Raw genomic sequence first — 23,626 nt, 5'->3', positions numbered from 1 at the left:
TCTCTTAATATTACATTGAAACAAACACGTATGAGCTATTCGCAATGCACCACACTGTTTTGTAAAGGATAATATCAAGGAAATTTTGTTATTATAAAAAAATACTGAGGTTTTTGGCAAAAGTGGTGCAGGTGCGTCTAAAATAATTAGTAAGAAATACATGAAATTAAAAATTAGAAATGAGCAAAATTTTTTAATCCTGATTCTATAAAAGTAATTTGCGCTAAAGTACTTTTCAACAGCATAGCAGGCTTTTTATTACCTTGAAACTCCCTCAATTGTATAGAATTGATCTTGTACACCTCCAGGGCGAAGCTGTAGCATTTACACTGCAAAGCAACTCTTACACCTAATAAATAAGTTTATGTATACACGCACCATTTCTTGCGTCCTGCACTGGATTTCGCAAAACGTTATCGTTTAATATTAGCCTCTCGTTTACTCGATAAGCGGCTATGATCCGAAAGTTGAATTCTGGATCTACTCCTGTACAAGACATTGAAATAAATTTTTTAATTAATTTAAATTTACTTTAAATAAGGGCGATCAAATAATATATACAAACCGTTATTACGAGGAGCAACATCTCCCTGAAATTCTGGTTCCAACTGAAGTATGGCTGTCAATCTCGCCGGTGTCAACGAGTCCATTTTATTTATTAGGGTTTGTGGTCCAATAATATTGGCACAAATAGTGAGAAATCTCTGTGGAAAGACGTGTTGCAAGTAGAGCAGACGCTATGCTAGAACCAAATTTTTAATATTAAAATATAATAGTTGAAAGAACAAAAACAAAATCGTTATATTGTGCTATAAGTACTATAAATAAATGTAAGTATTTTTTAGCAAAATAAAATAAATCCGGACAAGGTTGCTGGCTGTACGTTTGTACCAGCAACTCTGCACCTGTCATTGCTATTAATATTACTATTACTGTTGCAATGATTGAACTATGAGTATATTGGTGAGTATTCACTCGCAAACCCTAAGTGCAAAGTCTAGTGAAACTGCGCATACCTCTTTGCAATTGGTTGTTTCTATATATGGAAAGGTAACATGTAACGTGCTTGTTTTTGTTCGCGCGTGAACTCCGACACCCCGCACGTTATTCAATCGTACGCGTTATTATATAGAACGAGGGCGAAGAGAAAAAGCTTTTCATTCACGCTCTCTCGCTACGAGTGCGAAGATTGTTCGCAAATATGAGAGAGGATAGACGCGACGGCGGCGTTAAAAAAAACGAGCGAGAAGGAGATTCGCTGCGCTCACAATGGGCGCCACGAGAGCCAGCCCACAAAGTACATTCTTGTTGGGGAGGTGCGGCTTCGAGCGTTCTCTCTCTTTCGCGGCCTCCAAGTGCACGTACTCTATCTCGTACCGTCGCTTCCTCTCGCGTATACACACACGTTCTTCAAGATCGCGGAATTTTGTGATGAAAATTTTTAATGTAAAAGTTGCAAATATTCTGAAAACATGACTTTTTACTGTGACAAATATTTTTTCGAAACGATTTAACGAAATACAAAGTATAGGCTTCCTCAGAACTGAACTTGCGAAGTACACGGTTTTCTTTGTAAAAGTCGAAAAAGGAAAAACTCTAACTTCAGTTGCGCGTTACAAAGACCGAATCTCCGTTGATAATGTCCAATGCCCGCATGTCCCAATAATTTAATTGCACAACAACAGCGTTTGAAAAATGTATCGGAAATTTGTTGGACGGCTCAACGACTGTCCAATTTCTTTCTGTTAATCTAGTTATGCCTATTTTGCCTTTGGAGGATGATTAAAGAAACAGTAGCTATCAAAATAATGCAATATTAAAAGCGATAAATACACATATTTCACTGTTTTGTAATCCATCGAATTTTTTTGCGTAAATGTCGTATGCCAAGTATATAGCGCTAAAAATTGCTTGGACGCTTTTGATAATATCACAATAGTAATAAATAGGATATTTGGAGATTCCTACATTTAATGGATAGATTGATTTTTTTCTCCTTTGTCTTTCTCTTGTCGCCGCTTCAGAATGCATTTATATTTTACAAACGGAGCCAAGTGTGCATACGAACACAAAGCGCATGCATAGAATCACGCAGTTCCTGAGTACATAATAACTGATTTATTGTTTTTTTTACCTCGTTGCATAAAAGTAGGCCGTAAGACGCGCTCCGTATAGTTTTTATTATACTTAATTAATTTAAAATTCAACAGTTATTGTGGAAATTCAGAATACGTTACGTATTAACATTGCCGATTAGGAGGAAGCTAAGTATCAAAGACTTGGCAGCAGTATTTTTGATGGTCGTGATAGTAAAGAGGATGTCGTATCTATGTATATAAGTCATTCATTGAAAAGTCAAAGAAGATGTGGCAATTTAGCCTCATCACGACAATGGTTCAATAAGATGTCACGTAACAATTACTACATGGATTCACCCTTGTCGATCGCATATATACAGTAAGTTGGGAGGAAATAACGATATTATGGGACACCAAAATACTTTCGTTTTCCAAAAGAAGCGAGAGTTTCTGTAATGGTAGCTGTTACCAAAATATAGTGCAAAAAAACGATTGTTCATTCCGTTCATCGTAATTTGTATAATACTTAAACGTACGTATGTAATATACTTACGTATCACTGTACATTGTATTTTGTATAATACTTAAACATACATATGTAATATACTTACGTATCACTGCTCATTGTATTTTGTATAATACTTAAACGTACGTATGTAATATACTTACGTATCACTGTTCATTGTATTTTGTATAATACTTAAACGTACGTATGTAATATACTTACGTTTTAAACCAATGAATATATAATAGTCAAAAAACACACACACGCTGATTAATATAATGTTTTTTTAAATGCGTTGTTAGTGGTAGGTTGATAAAAAATTACATTCGTCCGTATGTATGAATACCTTACCGGCAACTGCATGTCTGAGTTGTCTGAAAATATGTTAGTAACTGTAAAGCAGCATGGTCCCACTTTATGGCAGCTGTGCAATCAACAAAGAAAGCAGATGCGCATCCAGTAGAGAAGAGGGGAACTACCCCAGGCGCGTATCAAGTTGATTAAAAATTGTATTTCTTATTAGAGCCCAGTTACAAACATTCATTATTCCAGACACAGATAACTCATATTTAAAATGTTTCAATAAATTAATCGATTCAGTCATAGCCTTTTCTTAAATTGAAAATTTTTTTACAATATTTCCCAAAATTTTTTAAATTATATTCCCGAATTTGCGGGAATGAAGTAACTTTATTCCCTCATTTGCTGGAATAAATATAACTATCAATGATAAATCATTAGAAAAAATGATTTCAACGCTACTTCAATAAAACATCTTCTTTTTAATTGGAATAAAAACAAAATTTACGTTATCCACATTTTTTTCGCAAAAAGTAAAAAATTATCAGAGACAATGCTTCACCCGACCTTCGTATTACTGTATACATCAGGATACGTGGGTCGTATGCTTCACATAGCGCTTTGCTTTAGCCAGCCCTGCTTTTAACGAAACGCATGTATAGGCTTATAAAGTAGAGGGGAGACATAGAATGTGAGAAGATAAGTATAGGGGTGCGTCCACAATTGAACGTATACGTTAGGGTTTACAAGGGGTTTACGTAGAACATAACGTTTTGGGCAGTACTGCCAATCCACTGTAGCAGACTGCAGTTGAAACGAAGGAACACACCTGCTCAAAATTTAACCTATAAAAATGTTTAAATTTAGATTGTATGGTAATAATTGCCTATGCTATTTAACTAATTATAATAATAAAATTTTCATTTGGAAATGTGCGTTATTTATTCTCCTTTCCTTTTTTGAGACAGTGGTAGACCTTTTTTTTAATCAGAAACTAATTTATTATAATACATTCTCTTACAACATTTTATAATTTTATTTGAAAAAAGAATTTTACAATTTATTACCATACAATTTAAATTTAAATATTTTTATAAGTTAAATTTTGAGCAGGTGTGTTCCTTCGTTTCAACTGCAGTCTGCTACAGTGGATTGGCAGTACTGCCCAAAACATTATGTTCTACGTAATCCCCTTGTAAACCCTAACGTATACGTTCAATTGTGGACGCACCCTAGGAGATGGCTTGACTTAGTGGCAGACGCACGTGCGCACAAGCGGCCAACTTTTGCCTTTGACCATACAGACCTCTGCCAGCGTGAAAAGTCGATGAGATATATACATGAGATCTCATTCATCTGAAATTCTTAATGAGATCTGACGTGATCAGGCATAATGCAAGTCATGTAATAACAGAGTTCGATTTTACGTTTCGCTGAATAGCAAGGGGGCATACATAAATTACGCAAGACGTTTTAAAATGAAGTGGATTAATTTTTTTCTTACACCTTGTATAAAGGGGTTTAGGTGATAAACGGCCGTATTACTAAAAGTTTCATTAATTAGTCACGTTCTAAAAATTAATTTGCATCAATTACATATTTCTGAATTGATGAATTCGGAAACAGTTCAAAGTTTTTCGCATTTTAATTTCATTTCTCTTGTTAAAAATGATTTAATGTCCCTCTCCACACTCGATATAAATATACTAATATATACAGTAAACGGAGAAAAACTATGGTCTCGATGCTCCATTAAATCTTGGCGAGGAAATGATATTTCGATCTCAAAAAATTACCAATGATAGATTATGATGCGTAGATACCGCGGATACGAGCTCCGGCTGCAATTCTTTAACAATAATCCAGGAAAAATCTTTCAAATTTGCATCTTCATAGGACTTAGGTTGACTAGGGTTAACTGTCAACAACAACAAAAAAATGCGCATCTGCGCAAAAATCGACACGAGAGAGGTTACATTGTGCGTGTGACTGTGTGACGATCAACACAGTCCTTACACACTCCAGACACTCCACACGATTCACACATACACTACGTCAGCGTAATCAGCTCAAAAAAGAGCGCAAATGACTGGCCAATACGCTCTTTTGCATTTATTATTTGACTTTTATAACAATTGTAATTAGTGGTTATGGTCAATTTTGTGAGACAACTTATATACACAAGTATTGAAAGTATGTGCCATGAAAGTCAACGAAACTAAAGTTAAAAATTACATTTACGCAGTAAATATCGATTTTGAGCATGCACAAAAGCGTCATTTGGGCTCTTTGAGCTGATACAGTGCGTGTGTGCCGCATGTGTGAATAGTGTGGAGTGTGTGGATCGTCACACAGTAATACGCACCACGAAGTTACAGAATGAGGCCCCTGCTCCCACCGGGATTTGAACCCGCGACCCCTTTTGCGGCCCCTTAATCGGATATTTCATATTTTTTTATTTACTTGAAATTTTTAATTCTATTTTTTTACGGATGTTAAACTATAATTACACTTTAAGAGTATTCATATTGATTTTTTTCAATATTTCATTGGACAATTCTATACCTTTATGTCTTATGAAACGAATGTAGAATTTCTTAATAGTTGCTTTTATTAATCCTTCTAACTTTTTTTTCGGAAAAAATACCATTCCTAGCAATATCAAAATATAATGCATATTCCAAGTTATATGTTCTTGCTGTTGTATAAAAACAGTTCTATAACAAAAACACATAGGATGTCTTATAGAATAAAAATTATTTTTCGGATTAAATAGATTCGATTTTGAAAAACACTTGAATCTACATTATTTTTTCAGAAAAAATATCCATCTGAAAATGTAGCTTTCGGCAAAATTACCCCCCCCCCCCCAATGATCTCTATGCTTTAAAGAGCAAAAAATGACTGAGTTATAGAAGCACTGTCCTGGCTATTTATGTACAAAGTTGCGCATGCGTAGACTGTATATACAAACATCGAGGCAATATGGAAATCGATGTAGTCTAAAGTGACTTGTTAAATATTTCTCGATCTCCTATAGTTTAACAATCACGTTTATCATCCTTTGAAATAGAAAAAAAAAAATTAGAAAAATATTGAAATGATACTCTTAAAATATTTCTATGTTTTACTGACCTCTTCGCTTCAAAGGGCAAAGACAGACTGAGCTATAAAAGCACTGTTCTGGCCACATCAGCTATGTCAAAAGTGGCAGATCAAAAAGCAGTAAATTTGAATAGTTTGAAAATCGAAAAATAAAAAAATTACTGTAATGAAATTTTAAATATTGGGCAATTAATTAGATACTAAATGAATAAAAGTTTCTGTAAACAAATAATTTTTTAACTTTAATAACAGTTATAAACATTCATTGAACTTCTATTTACGTACTTTTACCCGAATCGCATTATTGAAATCGTAAAAAATTTTAATTTCGACATTACAGGCTATTGAAAACGGTTGAATAATAAGCTATATAAGAAGTATGAATTATTTAGACATTATTACAATAATCAAAACCTTTTAACAACAATATAAATGCAATAAAACGATAAAGCCCCTTTTACGCTATGTACTAGAATTGTAAAATATTTTAATTACGCTTCAACTTATGTACTATAAATTGTTTTTGGGGCCGCTGATTACGAATCTGATATCAAATTTAGAAAATAATTAATTTAAACAACTTTGTCTATGCAAATTACTGCATAACTCAAGTTTTCTGAAAAAGCTATGTACTACCATGGAATTTTAGGGTCTCTGTTTACAAATCTGTTATAAGATTTGTAAAATAATACATATAACAACTTCATACGAAATATATTGCAAACTTCAGTCCTTTATTTTTGTTTAACCAAAATCTTGCGTACTAACAAGGATTTCGTAGTCACCGATGATAAATATTGTATCAATTTTGCAACAAAATGCAGCAAGCTTTGGACACAACTTCATATGCTCTGATCAGCCATTTACTCTACGCACCGTAAATTTCAATGCATCGAAACAACGAAGGAAGGAAAGGAAAGCGGAAGGAAGCAAAATTTTAATCTAAACACAAAATGAATAAACCCATTTAACCTACGCTCTCCTATCTCAATTATTTAAACTAGATCTCGGCACATCGAGGGAAAGCGAGCAAAGCGAGGATAAAATCTAAAACCTAAGCGCTTAAACCCAGCTACCCCATGCTCCGCGAGAGCAATAAATTATTTGAACAATACCTCGGCACATCGGAGGAAGGCGAGCAAAGTGAGGATAAATCAAAAACTAAAACGCTTAAACCCAACTACCCCGTGCTCTCTGAGCTCCATAATTTATTTAAAAAACTCCTCGGCACATCGGAGGAAGGCTAGGATAAAATCTAAAACCGAAGCGTTTAAACCCAACTACACTACGCTCCCCGAGAGTAATAATTTCTTAAACAGCACCTCGGCACATCGGAGGAAGGCGAGCGAAGCGAGGATAAAATCTAAAATTGAAATGCATATACCATATACGCTTTAACTCATTACACTACTGCATTAACTCTATAAGCTTTCCGAGATTAATAATGTACTTAAGAACCTTTTGGTACATCGGAGGAAGACGAGCGAGTGCGAGAATTATATCAAAAACATAAACTCTCAAAACTACCTACCCCACGCGCTGCGAGTTCACGTACTCAACACCGCGAAGGAATGCGGGCGAGAGCGATAATTTGATTTCAAACTGAAATCCACCTACCCTACGCACGTCAAAATTATTTAAAATACATAAACTATTAAACACACCTACTCCTTGCACTACGAGTTTTCGTACTCGGCACAGCGGAGGAAGGCGAGCAATCGCGAGAATTATATCAGAAACATAAACTCTTCAAGCAACCTACCCTATGCATTGCGAGTTTACGTACTCGACACAGCGGAGGAAGGCGAGGGAGAGGGATGATTACAGGTAAAAATCTCAAATCTACCAACCTCTCGCACTGTGAGTATTCGTTCTCGACATAGCGGAGGAAGGCGAGCGAGGTTAACAGCAATACTACAGCTTCGCAGTCATTTTACTCTTGCATCTTTTATTCTAGAAAAACAAATTATGTACAACTTACTCATTTGAAGCATCCATTCATTAATTCACGCGTTAAGAGAATTTTATAGGAAATGCGCAGCTTATGTCGATTATAAGCTATATTAATAGTATAATTAAAAGCACTCTAAGCTTATTACGAATCGGAATGCACCGTGATTTTTCACTTTACAAGGTAAAAGTTAATTTACAACGAGGTAAGTATAAAAATAGGCATAAGCACATATACTTTGACAACGTATAAATAAGGTAAGTACATTCATACTTAGGTAAGTATAACAAACATTTACATTCAATACATAAATATTCTTTATTTATTATAATACACGTCTTTGTTTTATTTATGATTTATTTTGCAGGTATCTTGGATAATCACTTTTAAAAAATAATTTACTGATCTATCATTAAAGAAACTAAGTATGCTGAGTGAAGGCCATACCATACGTTTGGTGGAAGATCAATTCGATTCTCAAACCCTAGCGCAACTTTTCGGCCTCAGCCCAGCACCGATAAATTTGGCTCGTTCGCGTTTTTTCGTCACATTTTCGCGCTTAATTGCCGCCACTATACACTACATCTATGCACACATACCTTTAATTCGGCATTAGGCTATACATAATTATATTAGCAGTCCTCGTCCCGACGCTGACCGGCAAAGAGCCAGAGCGTCGGTGCCTACGCGCGCTTACATTACACGAGTAAAATTTCTATATTGCTAATTGGCACATAGGCAGATGTTCTCTTTCTTCAATTATTAATTACTTTCGCGCGTGCATATACCGCACCCACGCTTCTTGCAAGATGGACTAACAAATTGCAGCAACACCGTATGCACCGTTCCTTTTTATTACCTCCTTACAGTTGAAATTCCTCCTTGCCAGTCGCCGCCATGCTGCTGGCAAGGAGTGCCGGTCATACATAGTGGAGCTTCTGTGTACCGGGTGAAAAATTAGAGAAATGAAATTCAACGCATCACCATATTAGCTTTTCTGTATCAAACCACGGAAATTAGCATCATTCTCTTATGGCTCAGCGCTGTATATCAGCAACTTGATATTTTCACCGTAATAGCTGCACAGTTGAATGGCTTTGTACAACGTGGTAGGTACGCGTCTGCCGCAGGAGATTATAGAAGGTGCGAGTGTGCATAAACAAAAAAATAAGTGGACGGCAATAACTGAATTACGACGTCGGAAGCGCGCACTTGGTGTCCGGGAAGTAGCACATTGCGCGCGGCGGTTTGCGTGCTTTTCAAAAGGTTAATTGCGATCTTCCAATTAACAAGGTAACAGTTTATTTACATTTAGGTAAGTATAAAAAAGTATAAATACATATAAATTGACGTAAGTATAAATAAGGTAAGTACATTAATACTTAGGTAAGTGTAACAAACATTTACATTGAATACATGACTATTTCTTAGTTATAATAATCTACGCCTTCGTTTTATTTTGTTACGAGACTCTACCTTTACAAAATTTATTCCTGTAATAACGACGTCGTACTGTTAAACCCAGCATATTTTCGGTAGGTTCAAAATGACCATCATTCGCTGAAGATAAAACATGTTCTCTCGTTTGCAAATACCCATCTACTGTTGGTACCTGCATTTTATTTTTATTCTTAGTTTTTAAGTTATTTTGGGCACTAAAACACCTTTCGGAATCTGCGTTGGCATGTGGTATTGCTAAAATTAATGAGGCAACCTCGCCGATTTCTGCATATGGCATACTACCGCTATCAATCTTAAAATTTTTTATTTACGTCCAAAATTCTTCTACACTTAACTCTGCTGCTACGAACCCTTTCGGAAATGTTCTGTGCGATATACTGTCCCAGCCTGCTATTATTCTACTAATGAGTTCCTAATTACCATCTGTTAAAATTTTAAAAGTTTCTAATAATTTCATAATAATTTCAGGATTCTTTTTTCTAAAACTTTCAGATGTCACATTTATCGGATCTAAACAAACCGCCGATTGATACACGGGGTTATTAAAATCACTGAATCTATTTTTCATTTCAAATGACAACGCAATCAGATAATTATATACATTTATGTAGAAGTCTCTTGTTTCGCAGTTGGAAAATTTCTTTGATTTCTTCTCCTAATTCAAAGTCCATGTAACGTAAATATTCACTTTCATTCAAAATATCTATGTCCGCTAGCATCGTTGAAGTCACGTACCTCCTTTTCATAAAGCAACATACAACGTTTTTGTATCTCTTTTCTATTTTCGCCTGAACTTAGTGTATAATTACACCTTCTTTTTAAACAAGTTTATTCAAAATATTTAATTCTCGTAACGTTTTACGCATCTGAAATAAATATAATTTTGTCTTCGGTTTGGATAAACAAGAGTAAACTTAAATTGCAGTGAGATATTTTTCACTGGCTTTTTCTTCCGAAAATCTCAATAAACAAGGATATTGTTCTATGACTTGAACTACGTTTGATTCCAATGACAGCCAACGCGTGATACATATATTTAAAATTTTGTGTTCTGCAATTCCCATTTGAACGTCAAGGCAATATGGAAAAAGGTGTAGTCTAAACTGACTTGTTAACTAATGCTCAGTCCGCAATAGTTGAACAATCACGAATGACATCATTTTGAAGGAAAAGTAAATTAGAATAATATAGAAATTATATTTTATAAATATTTTCATGTTTTACTGATCTCTATGCAAAAAAGACTGAGCTATAAAAGCTTTATCATCTTTTGAAATAAAAAGTAAATTATAAAAATACTGGAATTATATTTCTAAAAAATTTTCATGTTTTGCTGACCTCTTTGCTCCAAAGGGCAAAAACAGACTAAGCTATAAAAGCACTGCCTTAGCTATTTATATACAAAGTAGCGCATGCGTAAACTGCATATACAAACATCAGGGCAATAAGGAATTCGGTGTAGTCTAAAGTGACTTGTTAGATAATGCTCAGTCTCCTATAGTTTTACAATCACTCTTATCATCCTTCGAAATAAAAAGTAAATTAGAAAAATATTGAAATTATATTTCTTAAAAATTTAATAAACTATCAGCGCTGCATTTAATAGATGCTGCTGCCGGTTTTCATAAAATATCATTATAGATACCAGCGCTACATATGCTAATATGCTGCTGCCATGTATGAGTTATAATAATTCTAACAAATTACAAAATTTCTTTGTATACTATAAATTTTTAGTAAAAGTTTGATTTTATTTTTTTGTATTTAGTCCTTTTATTATAGCATTGTTAAGTAGTGACATTTTTAGATTTAGTCTGTGCCTTGAAAGAGCAACGTATAATTGACCATGACTAAAAACTGGTGATGGCAAGTAAATACCAACTTTATTATATGATTGTCCTTGTGATTTATTTATTGTCATTGCAAAACGTAATTTTAAAGGAAATTGTTTTCGTCGCATATTAAATGGTATTTCTTCTTTAGAAGGAGACTTAAGAACAGCTCACCTCATCCTATTACAAAAACCTTCATTAATATTTAAATTTCCTAAAAGTATGGCAATGGTTCCAACTTTCAATACCAATTTATATGGTGCAAGTCCATTAGGTGTTAATGAATTGAGAAATTCTGTCCGTAACATAACATCTGAATTTTCTCCATTATCACCTTCTGCTGCATTGATGCTATTTGACAGCTTGACCTTTTACAATGTTTAAAATTTCATTATTTATAGAGATTACATTACTATTTTTAGGAGCCAAAATAACTTAATCACATAATGTTTTATCGTCTGTTTTTATCTCTCATCCAAAAATTTCAGTTATAATATCCTTTTTTTCCGTTATTGTATCGACAGGAATTTCAAACAATTGATGTTCTTCTTTATAAGAATTTTTACATTTTCCGTTGCCTACATCTAATAGCCATTGCTTAAAATTATTATCATTGTCGGAAACACGAAGATTTTCATTTGGGTCATGCGTGTGAAATTTATCCATTAATGACTATGTTTAATAGAATTTTCAATAACTTCTGTACGACTACTATGACGAACAACAGATATTGTGTGTCTAAAATCCCCAGACACTAATATAGTTTTATCACCAAATGTTTCTTTCTCATTACATATATCTTGAAGAAGACGATCGACTGCTTCAAAATCAAATTTCGATGTCATTGATATCTCATCCCATATTATAATTTGCACATCTTTTAATTTTTTACCATCATTTGAGTTAGGTTTTACATTACATGTTGTGCATTCAGTTATATTAAGTGGCAGTTTAAATGTCGTGTGGACCGTTTTGCCATTATTTAATAAATTTGCAGCAATGCCTGTCCAAGCTACACATAAAAATGGTATATTAAAATATTTTAAATGGTCTATCAAAACATTGAGTTAATAACTTTTTCCACTTCCTTCTGGTTCATCAATAAAAATGCAGTTATTTTGTTTAGTATTTAAACTTTTCAAAACTTCGTTAAATATATTTTTCTGATTAACTTTTAAAGATTCTACATTTATTTGTAACTCATTTAGTTTATCATGTTTGTTATATAATGTTACTTCATAGTTATATTCTTCTATGCATGCGGTTAAAATGGATAAATTAAAATCACTTAAGGAATATCCATTTATTTGCAAATTTCCGTCAATTCTATTAAGTAATTTTATATTTTTCATATAATTCTTTTGCGTTAATAGGATTATGATGAATACAAATAAAGGCGAATAACGCACATAATGCACTAGGAAATTCGTATGTATTTAACACCATTAAAAATTTTCTTTCCTTAAAACATTAATTTTAAATTTATGCTACTGTTTTATTAAATTTAAAAATATAGATTATAAGAAATCAATTAAATGGTTCCTTTTATAATTGTTAAAATATATCTGTTCCCTTGCAGAATCTTATAACATTAAATAACATCTTTTAAAAATATTAACTTTTATATAATTGAAAATTCAAATCCTAGAAAATTTATTTTAAATGAACTTATTTACAATCTACATGTTAAAAAAAAGTCCATTGAAATGCAACCGAGCGACCGTTAGCGAACGAGGTGATTATTGCTAGTAATTGATTAAATCTCTAAAAAATAGTATTGTCACGTGTGGATACATGTCACGGGTGTCTAATTACTATAAGAGAGCGAGTAGAAGAGTGCAAGGCAGTGGTGGCCGTGGCGTGACGACAGAACGTCTGCCTTGCAAGCCAGAGGATCTCGGTTCAAGCCCGGGGTCCGTCACTTTTCGTTGCACTCTTCACTCGTAACAGTAAAACATATTTCACAATATTTGCACATTCCGATCGGCAAAATATTCCAACATTAAGTAAAGCTAAATCAACTTACAACACTGGCAGATATGCCTTTTTGCACCAAAAACAATTTATCTTGAATATGTTGTCAAAAGGAAAATCATTTTGAAGTAAAAATATTCCGCATAATTTAAATGAACTATCTAAATCCAACGCACGCTTCGCGCGCTTAATTTTCTAAGGTTAAAAGTTTGAATCGTTTTGACAACAATTTGAATTCAAAAAGATCACATCATAGTGAATTATAATTTATTATTAAAAAAATAAATAAATAAATGAAAATGTATCTGAGTAATAGTTTTATAACTATTAATATTAAAAAGTCCTAGTAGATCTAAGTGTTGTTTTAAAAATCTTAGAATTTTGGATTGTCATGAGCCATTGTCACTTTCGACTAAATATCGAAGCGCGGCTTTAAGAATGCTTTGATTTTAAATTCCAATAATTAAAATAAGTCTTTTAAATAATTATTGATAAAATTATACTTTCATCATAATTATGAGAAGGTGCATGGCGTTCTATCCGTCATTTCACTGTATTTCTTAATTTCGTATAAAATTGTTTGCAAAAATAAATTTCTCCGTTGTAATTTTGTATATAAATTAAAATTAAGAAACTACATAAAATGCGAGGTACATTATTAAACTTACGTTAAGATATATTTATTTACTTAGCCAGAAAGGATTTGGAAATTACTTTATAAATTTAGTGTGATAGCATAAACCATAGACTATTTAGTTCTTTTATTTTAGAACTCTATTCATAAATATATACATAAATATATTCATAAATATACATGTCATGTGCTTATATTCCAATTTTATAACGGTACATAGATGGTATATACATAGAAAATTTTATAGCCACTTTGAAGGGCGGTCGAAGATAAAAAACTGTTTTTCAATGATTATTGTTCTTTTAATTAAAAACCTACCTAGTGTCAAGTTTAATGAATCTCATTGTACCGAAAAAAATATTATATTACGATAAATGTGATATAGACTTTTATAGCACAGCCTACCCAAACCCGCTGCCACGCCTATCCGTGTCATAAGGAGCCCTACTTTATATCGTGAGGTTAGTACACGAGCGTAAAGAATGTAATAAACATGGTGCAAAAAAGACTACTTAGATCACGGATAAGCGTGACTTCGATGTAGGCTTATGTCACACTGTATTTTAAATGTCAATTGGACGTCCCTTGTAGAAATGAACGTAAGAACGAGACATTTATTAGGTAGTAACTAGATTGAATTCTAAGAACTGGATAGTTACTAGCCTGTTCTTATCGTTGGACTCTACTAGGGTTTTTATTTTTTACCATTGGAATTACGAAATGCAAAAAAGGAGAGGTAGTGAGCCTCCGACCGTCCTTTAAGATGCTAGATATCAATCCATCGATTAATTCATGAATAATTAAAAGTAGAAACACTAGATTACGATTGACCTCATTCAAGTATAAACTATTATTTTATCAGAATTAATTTAGGTTTCTTCTGTTGTATTTTAATTTGTTTGGCTAGAAAGGTATTTTTTTCCTTTAAATTTTTTTTTTTCCTTTTCTTAAATTGTATACCTAAATTAGATTTATTGTGAGCCGTTTGTTAACAAGCTGCGAATTCGGTGTTTTCCATGACATAATAAAATTTATTAGGAATCACAAATGAGCGTTCTTGTTGTATTTTGTGTGTGCTCATAATACAGATAAATAAAAATAAAAGCTGTTATTTCCATTTGTAAATACATTTTTTACACGATTATTAAAGCCATCCGTAAATTATTTACAATGTAATCATATTTTAAGATTATGAATGAGATAATCGAAGTGGATTTAAGTCCCTTTTAACAATCATGTACAATCTGAATTTGTTTTATCCAAAAATCATAAAAATCAATAGTTATCAGAAGGCGCAGTAGCGCCTTGAAGGCAAGTATTTTTATATACTGTGCCTTTGCCGAGCAACGCGATATATTATACTTTCAAATTTTGAAATTAATTCTTTTACATTTTTTCCACACCTGCACCGAAAGTACAATTTTCCTCCCAGGCGCCTGGAGGGAAATTTGCATTTTCGGTGCTGGTGTGAAGAAAAATAGTATACCAATCAAGAGAGAAAAATTGGTTAGCCCATATCTCGAGATATGGACTATCCAAGTTTATTCCTCCTTAGACCCGTAATTTACTATTGAGAAATCAATCTGCTAATTCAGTTAGCAGCACTTTTTTTCTACAACTGCATGGAAAACTCTAGTGAAATAGTACTTTACACCACTAGAGGCGAAAGTTGACTTTTTTAAGCGAGGATGATAATTGAGCACGAGTGGGAGGCCGTAGGCGCCCGAGACTCACACGGACACGAGTGTTAAACTATCATCCGAGTCTGAAAAAGCCAAGTCGCCCCTTGTTGTGTACCGTGCTTTTTATAATCAGTGCATCGATAACGCTTTTCTTAGCCTACTTAAAAAAGCAGAGTCGTCCAGTATCTCATAGTAGAATTTCGTTGTATATCTGTATTTTGTTCAATGTCACATTGACCGACGGTATGTACATACATATATGAGGTGTATCACACATACACATACGAAAATGAAAATATATGAGGCTAAAGTGTTCTTTCTCTAGATATATGTATGTATGTATGCGTGGGTGGGTGTGTTTATATCTATAAATACATACAAAAAAACTAAAAAGAACTATCGCCTCAGGCTTCAAAAACTCTACTTTCGCCCCACTTTTTCGTAGGCGCAAAGCGCGTTTTCGATGCACTTCACCAAACGTTTTCTAAATTTCAAATTTTAAATTATCTGACAAAATAATGGCACCTTTCTTTCTACTTCTGTGGTATAAAGGATATTTTATCACAGTTTTGCGCATTATAAATAGTTTAATTTTATTATAACATAAATTTTGTTGACAATAAAATAAACGTAAGTACGCACAATTGCATAATTTTTTGCAATAGATAAATAAATTTTTAAATACACGCGTTACAAAAAGTATGGTGTGCACCAAGGGCTAAGTGTGCTTTTCTGGCCTTTCGTGGTTGCAGAACTCGCACTAACACCACACTTAGTTTAAAAAAGCCTACTGTATGCCCTTGGTACGCAATATACTTGTTTTTTTTTCAAGGAAGTAGTTCTTCCTAAATCATTATGGTTTAAGATATTTCACCGGCTGCAGTGGTGCTCAATTAGGGTTTTTATTAGAAAATTCCTTTTTTAAGATATTATACAGTGTTATCTAGTGTCAAAACCTTACAATTCATAGTATCAAACATTAGAATAGTGATATAAATTGTTTAGAGTATAACATACTCTCAAAACTTGTAAGAGAGAGGAACACTGCGCACCTATATAGATATACTGATAGCATGGGATAAAAACTTTGAATTGTTGTATCTTAAAAAAAGCCTATTTGGCCCTATCCAACTTTTTCTCCATGATTTGTATTGCTATTTTACACCTTAAGCTAGTTTTTTAAAAATATTCTAAGAAAACTCGCTTTGCAATTCAACTAAACGTCCTCGAAATTCGGACTCGGTACATGCTTTCCAAGTTAAAATACAAAATTTCAAGGTTCAATATCTCTAAAAATAATGTCGCTTGGGGAGGAGGGCGAGGGGGGGGGGGGGGGGGGGTAAAAAAATACTACGTTGTAGAGGACACTTAATTGAACTTGTAAACAAAGTTTGAGCGATATTCTAAAAAAATTAATATTCCGGTAAACTACCTTAAGACTCCACAAATTTACAAAATTTTTTAAATTTCAAAAGATTCTAAATATTTAAGCATTGTTTGTTTGGTTAGTAAAGTTGACAATTTGAAATGCCTAATCTGTCACCCTCTTTTTCTTGCACGAAAAAAAAACCTTTTAATGACTTTACTAACAAAAAGTGTGGTGTGAAAAAGAGAAAGGAAGAAAGTGTCTTTTTCATACTCGGATGATGCGAGCACTCGTGTACGTCCGCAAACATTGTCCTTGCTAGAAAGTGCAATTTTTTTCCTTATAGTTGTTACAGCTCCTTACCGATACAAGTTCTCCAGGAGCACCCCCCCCCTTCTCTCTCTCTCTCAAATTTTTCGTCTCAACATTTGCTCATTTGCATCCTCTCGTTCTGACTGTATGCCCGCGTTCTCTTTTCTTTGACCTCACCTCACTACACTTCTCGTGCTCTCTTTCTCTTTCCACATACTACTCTAGGAAAATCTCACGCCCCATTTGGCGAATAAGGAGGCCTGGATGCAGCTTCTTGCCTTATTTGGAGCTTTTAATGTATGTGACCTTGCAAAGAGGGCCAATCAGAAAACCAGAGTAAAACTCGTCTCCTCTAGTTCATCGAGTCCCCTTGTGCTCTTCTCCTGTCAAACTCGCCTCTGATCTACTTTTCTTATCTGCAAATTCATAGAAGCTTCTAGAAGGTTTTCTATGCATTTTAAACCGGCTCATGCACGGTGTCCTCTTTGGCGGCTCCTTGAGCTTGCAGAGCGCGTGAACTATGGGTCACTTGCCAATAGCACTGCGCGCCTTGTGGGTTTCCCCTTTATTGCGCGGTCCATGATGTACAGTAGGCTTCGTATTTTTCTCTCTACTTGTGCTGTGCTGTGTTTGTTATATTTTGTAGTGGTTCGGTTTTAGTTTTCTTCTTCCTTCTCGTCTCGATTTCGCTTTTCGATTTCTCTTTCAACCTTTGCTGTGCTGTACCGTCATTTATGTGTTGGTGTCGTGCATATGTATACTTTGCAGCTTCTGCTCTGTAGTACGCTGCCTCAAAGTGTTGGTGTCGCTTGTGTGTCTACTTTTTGGCTTCTGCTCCGTAGTGCGCTGCGTCTAAGTGTTACTTTTGTCTCTGTGTATCTGCTACGCAGTGCTATGTATATGTATTAGCCTCGTTTGTAAATGAGAATTCCTTTCCTTGCTTTTGCTTTACTGTACTTATATGTTAGCGTTATTGTGTATGTCTGCCTTTTAATTATTGAATTTTCTGCATTGATTTTGTTTAGGATATCGCAAGTTTAAATATTAATTTTAATATTCGACACGAGCTGTGTTCTATAATTAATCCATAATTCGTGAATTTATTGTTTTTGCTTTCGCGTTGTCGTTTTTCGTTTCTATCTTATTTAATCAATTACTCTAACTCTAGTTTGTTTATCGATTTTTAATTTGGGGTTTATTTACCTTATCTTTTGCTGTATTTTAATAAAATGGATGTCGGTTGACCAATTTTATGATGATTGATCTTATTAATTTTTCATTGTAAAAATATTAAAATGCGATAAAGTGAGCATTTCACAATACCTTGTAAATTTATTCTTGTAAGTGAATAAATAAATAAATCTTCTTTAATCCACTAAGGAGTCATGCGATCGGCGTAGGGCCTAACAATAATGCAGGGGGCATGATTTTGTTTCCCGGCTGCCTGTTAGAGAACTCCAACTTCAATGCCGTCATCTGGGTCTGCAGCTAAATTATATTAGATTTTGCCTATGATTTGCGAGTTTCAAACTGTAGCGAATCATCCCACGCCTTGAGCTGTTCCTTGAGGGGAACTAGTCTGGCCTCAATTCTAGTGACCCTTTTTAGAGATGGTGCTTTCTGTCTGTAAGATCACACGTCTGGTATGTCTTGTAGGAAGCTTTCAATCGTGGACGACTGTGGTGTAGGTGAACGAACTGGCGATTGATTCCCAGAAGGATTGAGCGATGGTGTAGCAGAGCTAGTGCTCTTTTTCTCTCAGTGCGCTTGTAAAGTAAAGGAAAACTCAGAAGACATTAAAGGGAAATTCCGAAAGAAAATCCGCATCAAAGCACTTGGAGTCCAGGGTACTTATCCCGTTGAGAATAACTTAGAAAATCTCTGAAAGCATTGACTGAAAATTGAACCTACGACTCCTTGAGCGTGTATCTGCTAATTAGGGCGTGCGCCCTAACAAACTGAGCCATAAATGCTCATATGAGTAAATAACATAGATAATTGTTAGGGATATTTAAAAAATTAAAGACAAAGTTGAATATTTTAGATGAAAATCTGTTGAATAACTTAAAGCAGTGTATATTTTCTAAAGGCGTGAATGTATTTATTAAAGTAAAAATATAAAAATACAGAGTGATAGTTGCGAGCTAAGATTTAGGCTCTGCAAATGATCGCTAGTAATGCCGAACTTGGACTGACTGCTGTCCTCCGCTAAAGGCCTTAATATACCCTAGAGACGCGGCCATACAGCTCATCGCACACGGAACGCTGCCGATACCCAGGTATGCAAACACGCGGTCGAAGCGTGAGCGAACCAACCCTTCATTAATGGCCGCTGCCATCCCCATCGCATACCTGGGCCTCATTTGGGGTGCGCACTTAGCGGAGTACGAGTTCCTCGCTAATCCCTAATGGATGTGCTTGTCGCACGTAATCTGCGCAAGCAATAAACGCGCTGCGTCTCCAAGAAGCTTATCATCATAAAAAGTGCAGATGCGCTGCCGAGTAAGGCGTTGAACTCAGCAGAGCATTTGCCCTTAGGAATTCCCTACTATTGCTCTTAAAACTAAAATATTTCTACTATATTGCTACCTATAATCCAACAAAATCAGAATAGCAATATAAAGAAATACTTGAGTTTAAATAACTTGCTTACTGAAATAAAAGCAAAACTTGAGCCCACCCTAGAAACTTACGTCAGCCGGCAAGGCAATCTAAACGTGATATCCTACAACAGGCACGGACTGTACTTTATAAAGATTAAACTATTTATTTTGTTCCATTATTACCTAAATATTATTACTTAAATGTTCTACATGATTTATAAAATTATTTACTTCATTGTTGCCTTCAAGAAATATTTATTTCTTCTATAGAAACTAGCTAGTATTTAATATATATATATATATATATATATATATATATATATATATATATACACACACACATTAAGAAAGCTTAATGTTTGTATGTATTCTTAGGTTGAAATAAAGAATTTATCGGTCTCGACGAACTAAAAGTGAAAAAAAAAGAAAGAAAAGGTTACAATTTAAATCAAGAATCCCGTAGATATGATGACTAGTCAATGTGTCGTCTTACGACATATTAGTTCTACCTTTATGACACTAGGTGAACGGTAGCCTGTTTTCCACTGTATTCTAGTAATTCTTCTCAATGAATTCCATAAATATATCCTCTTTTTGGTTTACCATGTTGCGTCTCAGATAGAATCTCTCGTCATCTTACTGATAAGCCCAGCGAGAGATTCGGGGTGAAACGCACTTTTATTTCGATTCGATTGCATTTTACAACATTTAAACTGTAACCTTTCCTTTTTTATTTTTTTCTTTCGCTTTTAGTTCGTGGAGACGGATGAATTCTTTATTTCAATGTAGCTAGTTTTTAGGATAAACATCTCATAAATTTTAAATCTCGTGGACTGGAAGTTACTAGACGGACTTCAATACGTGCAAATATATAATGCTAAAATCGTTAGTACACTAAGAGAAAAAAATCCTTGGCAGAAAGAATAATTCTTAACTGTTAAGAAAACTACATTAAAATATGGAGAAATCAAACTATCTTAACAGTTAAGTGTTCAGATAATTAAATGTTGTATTAAGGGGACACAACACCTTAAAATCCTGAAAATAAGAATTATGAGTAAAAATGACAAAATTAAAGTAAATCATTTGACATTTTTTTTTTGTGATGTTTAGAAAATGTTTTATACCCAAAAAGGTAGCATAATAAGCAAACAAAAAAAAGAAAAAATTCAGTATATTCATCGCCAAACCACTTCTTAGCAAAATCTCTGCATTCATACCAAAACTGCAGGTGTACAAAGCATCCTTCTTGTATCTGAGCCCAATAAAACCATTTGTACACTTGGAATCCTACGGAATTTCAAATGCTTTACTTCAATTTTGTCATTTTTACTCATAATTCTTTTTTTCAGAATTTAAAAGTGTTTTGTTCCATAAGTTCTTAACAAATTTCACATTTGAAAACATTAGCTAGGTTTGCAAAGCCCTATGACTATAATACAATGTTCTTTGATGCGAATGTAGTTTTTCTTGGAGATAACGAGCACGTGCGAAATGTACTTGCAACCCGCCGACTACGATCGATTCTCTGTCGCATTTTGCTATCTGTGAGAAAAGCGCTGTCAGCCCGCTGTCTCACCGACAAAGAAATACCTTCTGTCTAAAAAACTTAAAGAGTCTGAAACTTGTGAGTATCGCAGTATTTACGAGTTTGGCCAACTGTATCGTGCTGAGTCACGCATATTTAACTCCAGGGAGCCTGCCGTAGAGCTTGGTGCTCTGATAATAACTCATTTTTACCTGTGTGCTTTCTTACGATCGCTTGTATAGATGACTGCTTCTCAACTCTTAAGAACTTGGCATTTGTAAAAAACGAAATTAAAGCTACAATTCTGTTGCGAATTCTTTGGGACAAGGATTATTTTTTCTCAGTGTACGAAGTAAAGAATTCAAAATTGTTCGGTGTCATGCAAGAAAGATATTCTTTATCCGCAATACAATATATAAATAGGTGTCAGATAACACTTCTCGAACACGACTGATTTTACATACTGAATATTTAAGATGTTCTGTAAAAAACGTGAATTATTATTGTTTACTTAGGTGTGTTTACTCATCTCAAACGAAGTTTTCCTGATCTGCGGCAACATAAAATTCATCATCAACCATTAACCAGCAATGATTGCCTTGCCAAACAAGGTATGTACAAATACGTCATGCTCATTCAAATTGTTTTGTGTATTAAAAAAACTTTCCCCGTGTGGTCATTTTTCTTAACGTTGATGTATATTTTTTTCTTGCTGCAGAAAATAATAGTTTTTTGAAATAAAATTAAAAAAATTTTAAGAGAAAAATTGTAGTAATAGCCACAGTACGGAAGTCTTTTATTTTTTCGTCTACGAAAAATATCACACGATTTTTGACTGATTAGGCTAAAATGTAAAGAATACTTCTGTTTCACACAAAAGAATTCATTTTTTGGTTCTCTAGTACCGTCATTGTAAAATGCAAGAATAATACTTTTTATAATTTTCAATTTTTATGCTGTATGATGGCTGCCGAAAGCAAGAGAGAGAGAGAGAGAGAGAGAGAGAGAGAGAGAGAGAGAGAGAGAGAGAGAGAGAGAAAACGATACTTACAGAACTGTATAACATGGCAAACTCAACAGGAGGTGAACTCAATTAGAATTTTTCTGTGCTTACATACTCATGATGTATTTGTTCAAATACCTTTGATTTTGTAGATACTAGATGAATGCGCTCCTAGCAAGTTTTTCAAATGTTATTTGAAATTTTCGCGTCAGAGTGCGACAGTTACATTCAAAATCGCTTCGCAATGCAAGACGTCAGCCACCGTAGCCGTAAGGTTGCGTGTGGCGAGCTAGTTTTAATGATATGATTTATACAATATATTCATCAATAGTGTATCTAGAAGAGGATTAAATCGCCTACTTTTTCCTGAAAAATTTTCAAGATTTCAACTGTTTCTTTTAATTGTTATGATGAAAAAGGTGTTTTTAAAACAAAATTTAATATCTTTGAAATCAAACTGTGAAACGTTCTGAAAAAAATTATGGTAATACAAAACGATGCTATATATTTTCTGTAATAATTATAGGCCATTTTGGCTACTAGGTTTTGAGCTAAGAATCCGAAACTAAAAAAATTGGTTTTTCATGTCGTACGATTACGAGAGTAAAAAAAAACTTTATTGGAGTTGAAATTTTGGAAGAAGATATATCTTTTGCTTACCTCGGCTAAGTTTTTATTTGCCGCTCATGAAATCGATTAGTGTTAAAGATATTAAGATTCAAATTCTTTGCTTCTCACCCTCTATACCCTGTATAACTGAAAATTACACTTTTTGTTAAACCTTGTATCTTGCTAACTAAAATACAGAATGTTTTGAGAAAATTCATGGTTTTATGAGGATATGGAGAATCTACGGTATTTAAAATATTAAGGTTTTAATTTTTTTATAAAAATTATATGATTTGATATTGTGACAGGTGGTGGATGGGAAAAGCACTCGTTTAACAGCTAGTAGTGTTATTTATGTACAGGTAGTGCGTGGTTGGTTCAGCGGTAAGAGGGTGTACCTTGATTTTGGAAAATCTCAGAGATTTAGGGCCGAATCCTCTTCCAAATCTTTCTGATTACGATAGTCTTTTGCTAAAACACGGTACACGCTCTCTCTGAATCCAATATAGAACACAGAGAGATATATACCAGAAAATCGTCAGAAAAGCTGAGGTAACAGCTGGAGAAACTTGTGCGAGAACATCCAAAAGGGCAAGGAGATAGCCAGGATGACCAAGATCCTAGCGAGGAATCCCGTGGCTGTCCTGGGTACGCTTAAGCTTCCGAATTACGCTACTGCAGAG

General features: G+C 34.1%; 1 protein-coding gene across 2 annotated transcripts in view; it reads left to right on the top strand.

Moving 5' to 3' along the window:
- The window catches only part of LOC100117692 (potassium voltage-gated channel subfamily H member 6), a 536,423-nt gene extending 513,520 nt beyond the window's left edge, over positions 1-22,903 (top strand). Inside the window, exon 12 of one of the 2 annotated variants that reach the window (XM_032602146.1) lies at positions 21,847-22,903. In XM_032602146.1, the coding sequence (XP_032458037.1) occupies positions 21,847-22,067 (221 nt within the window). In that variant the 3' untranslated portion in view covers positions 22,068-22,903. The remainder of the gene's footprint in view (positions 1-21,846) is intronic. The other variant, XM_031932880.1, reaches the window with a different exon arrangement.
- Positions 22,904-23,626: the final 723 nt, after the last annotated feature.

This window comes from Nasonia vitripennis (assembly GCF_009193385.2).
Source record: "Nasonia vitripennis strain AsymCx chromosome 5 unlocalized genomic scaffold, Nvit_psr_1.1 chr5_random0003, whole genome shotgun sequence".
NCBI lineage: Eukaryota > Metazoa > Arthropoda > Insecta > Hymenoptera > Pteromalidae > Nasonia > Nasonia vitripennis.
Note: the sequence above shows the minus strand (reverse complement) of the source record. Positions and strands in the feature narration are given on the sequence as shown.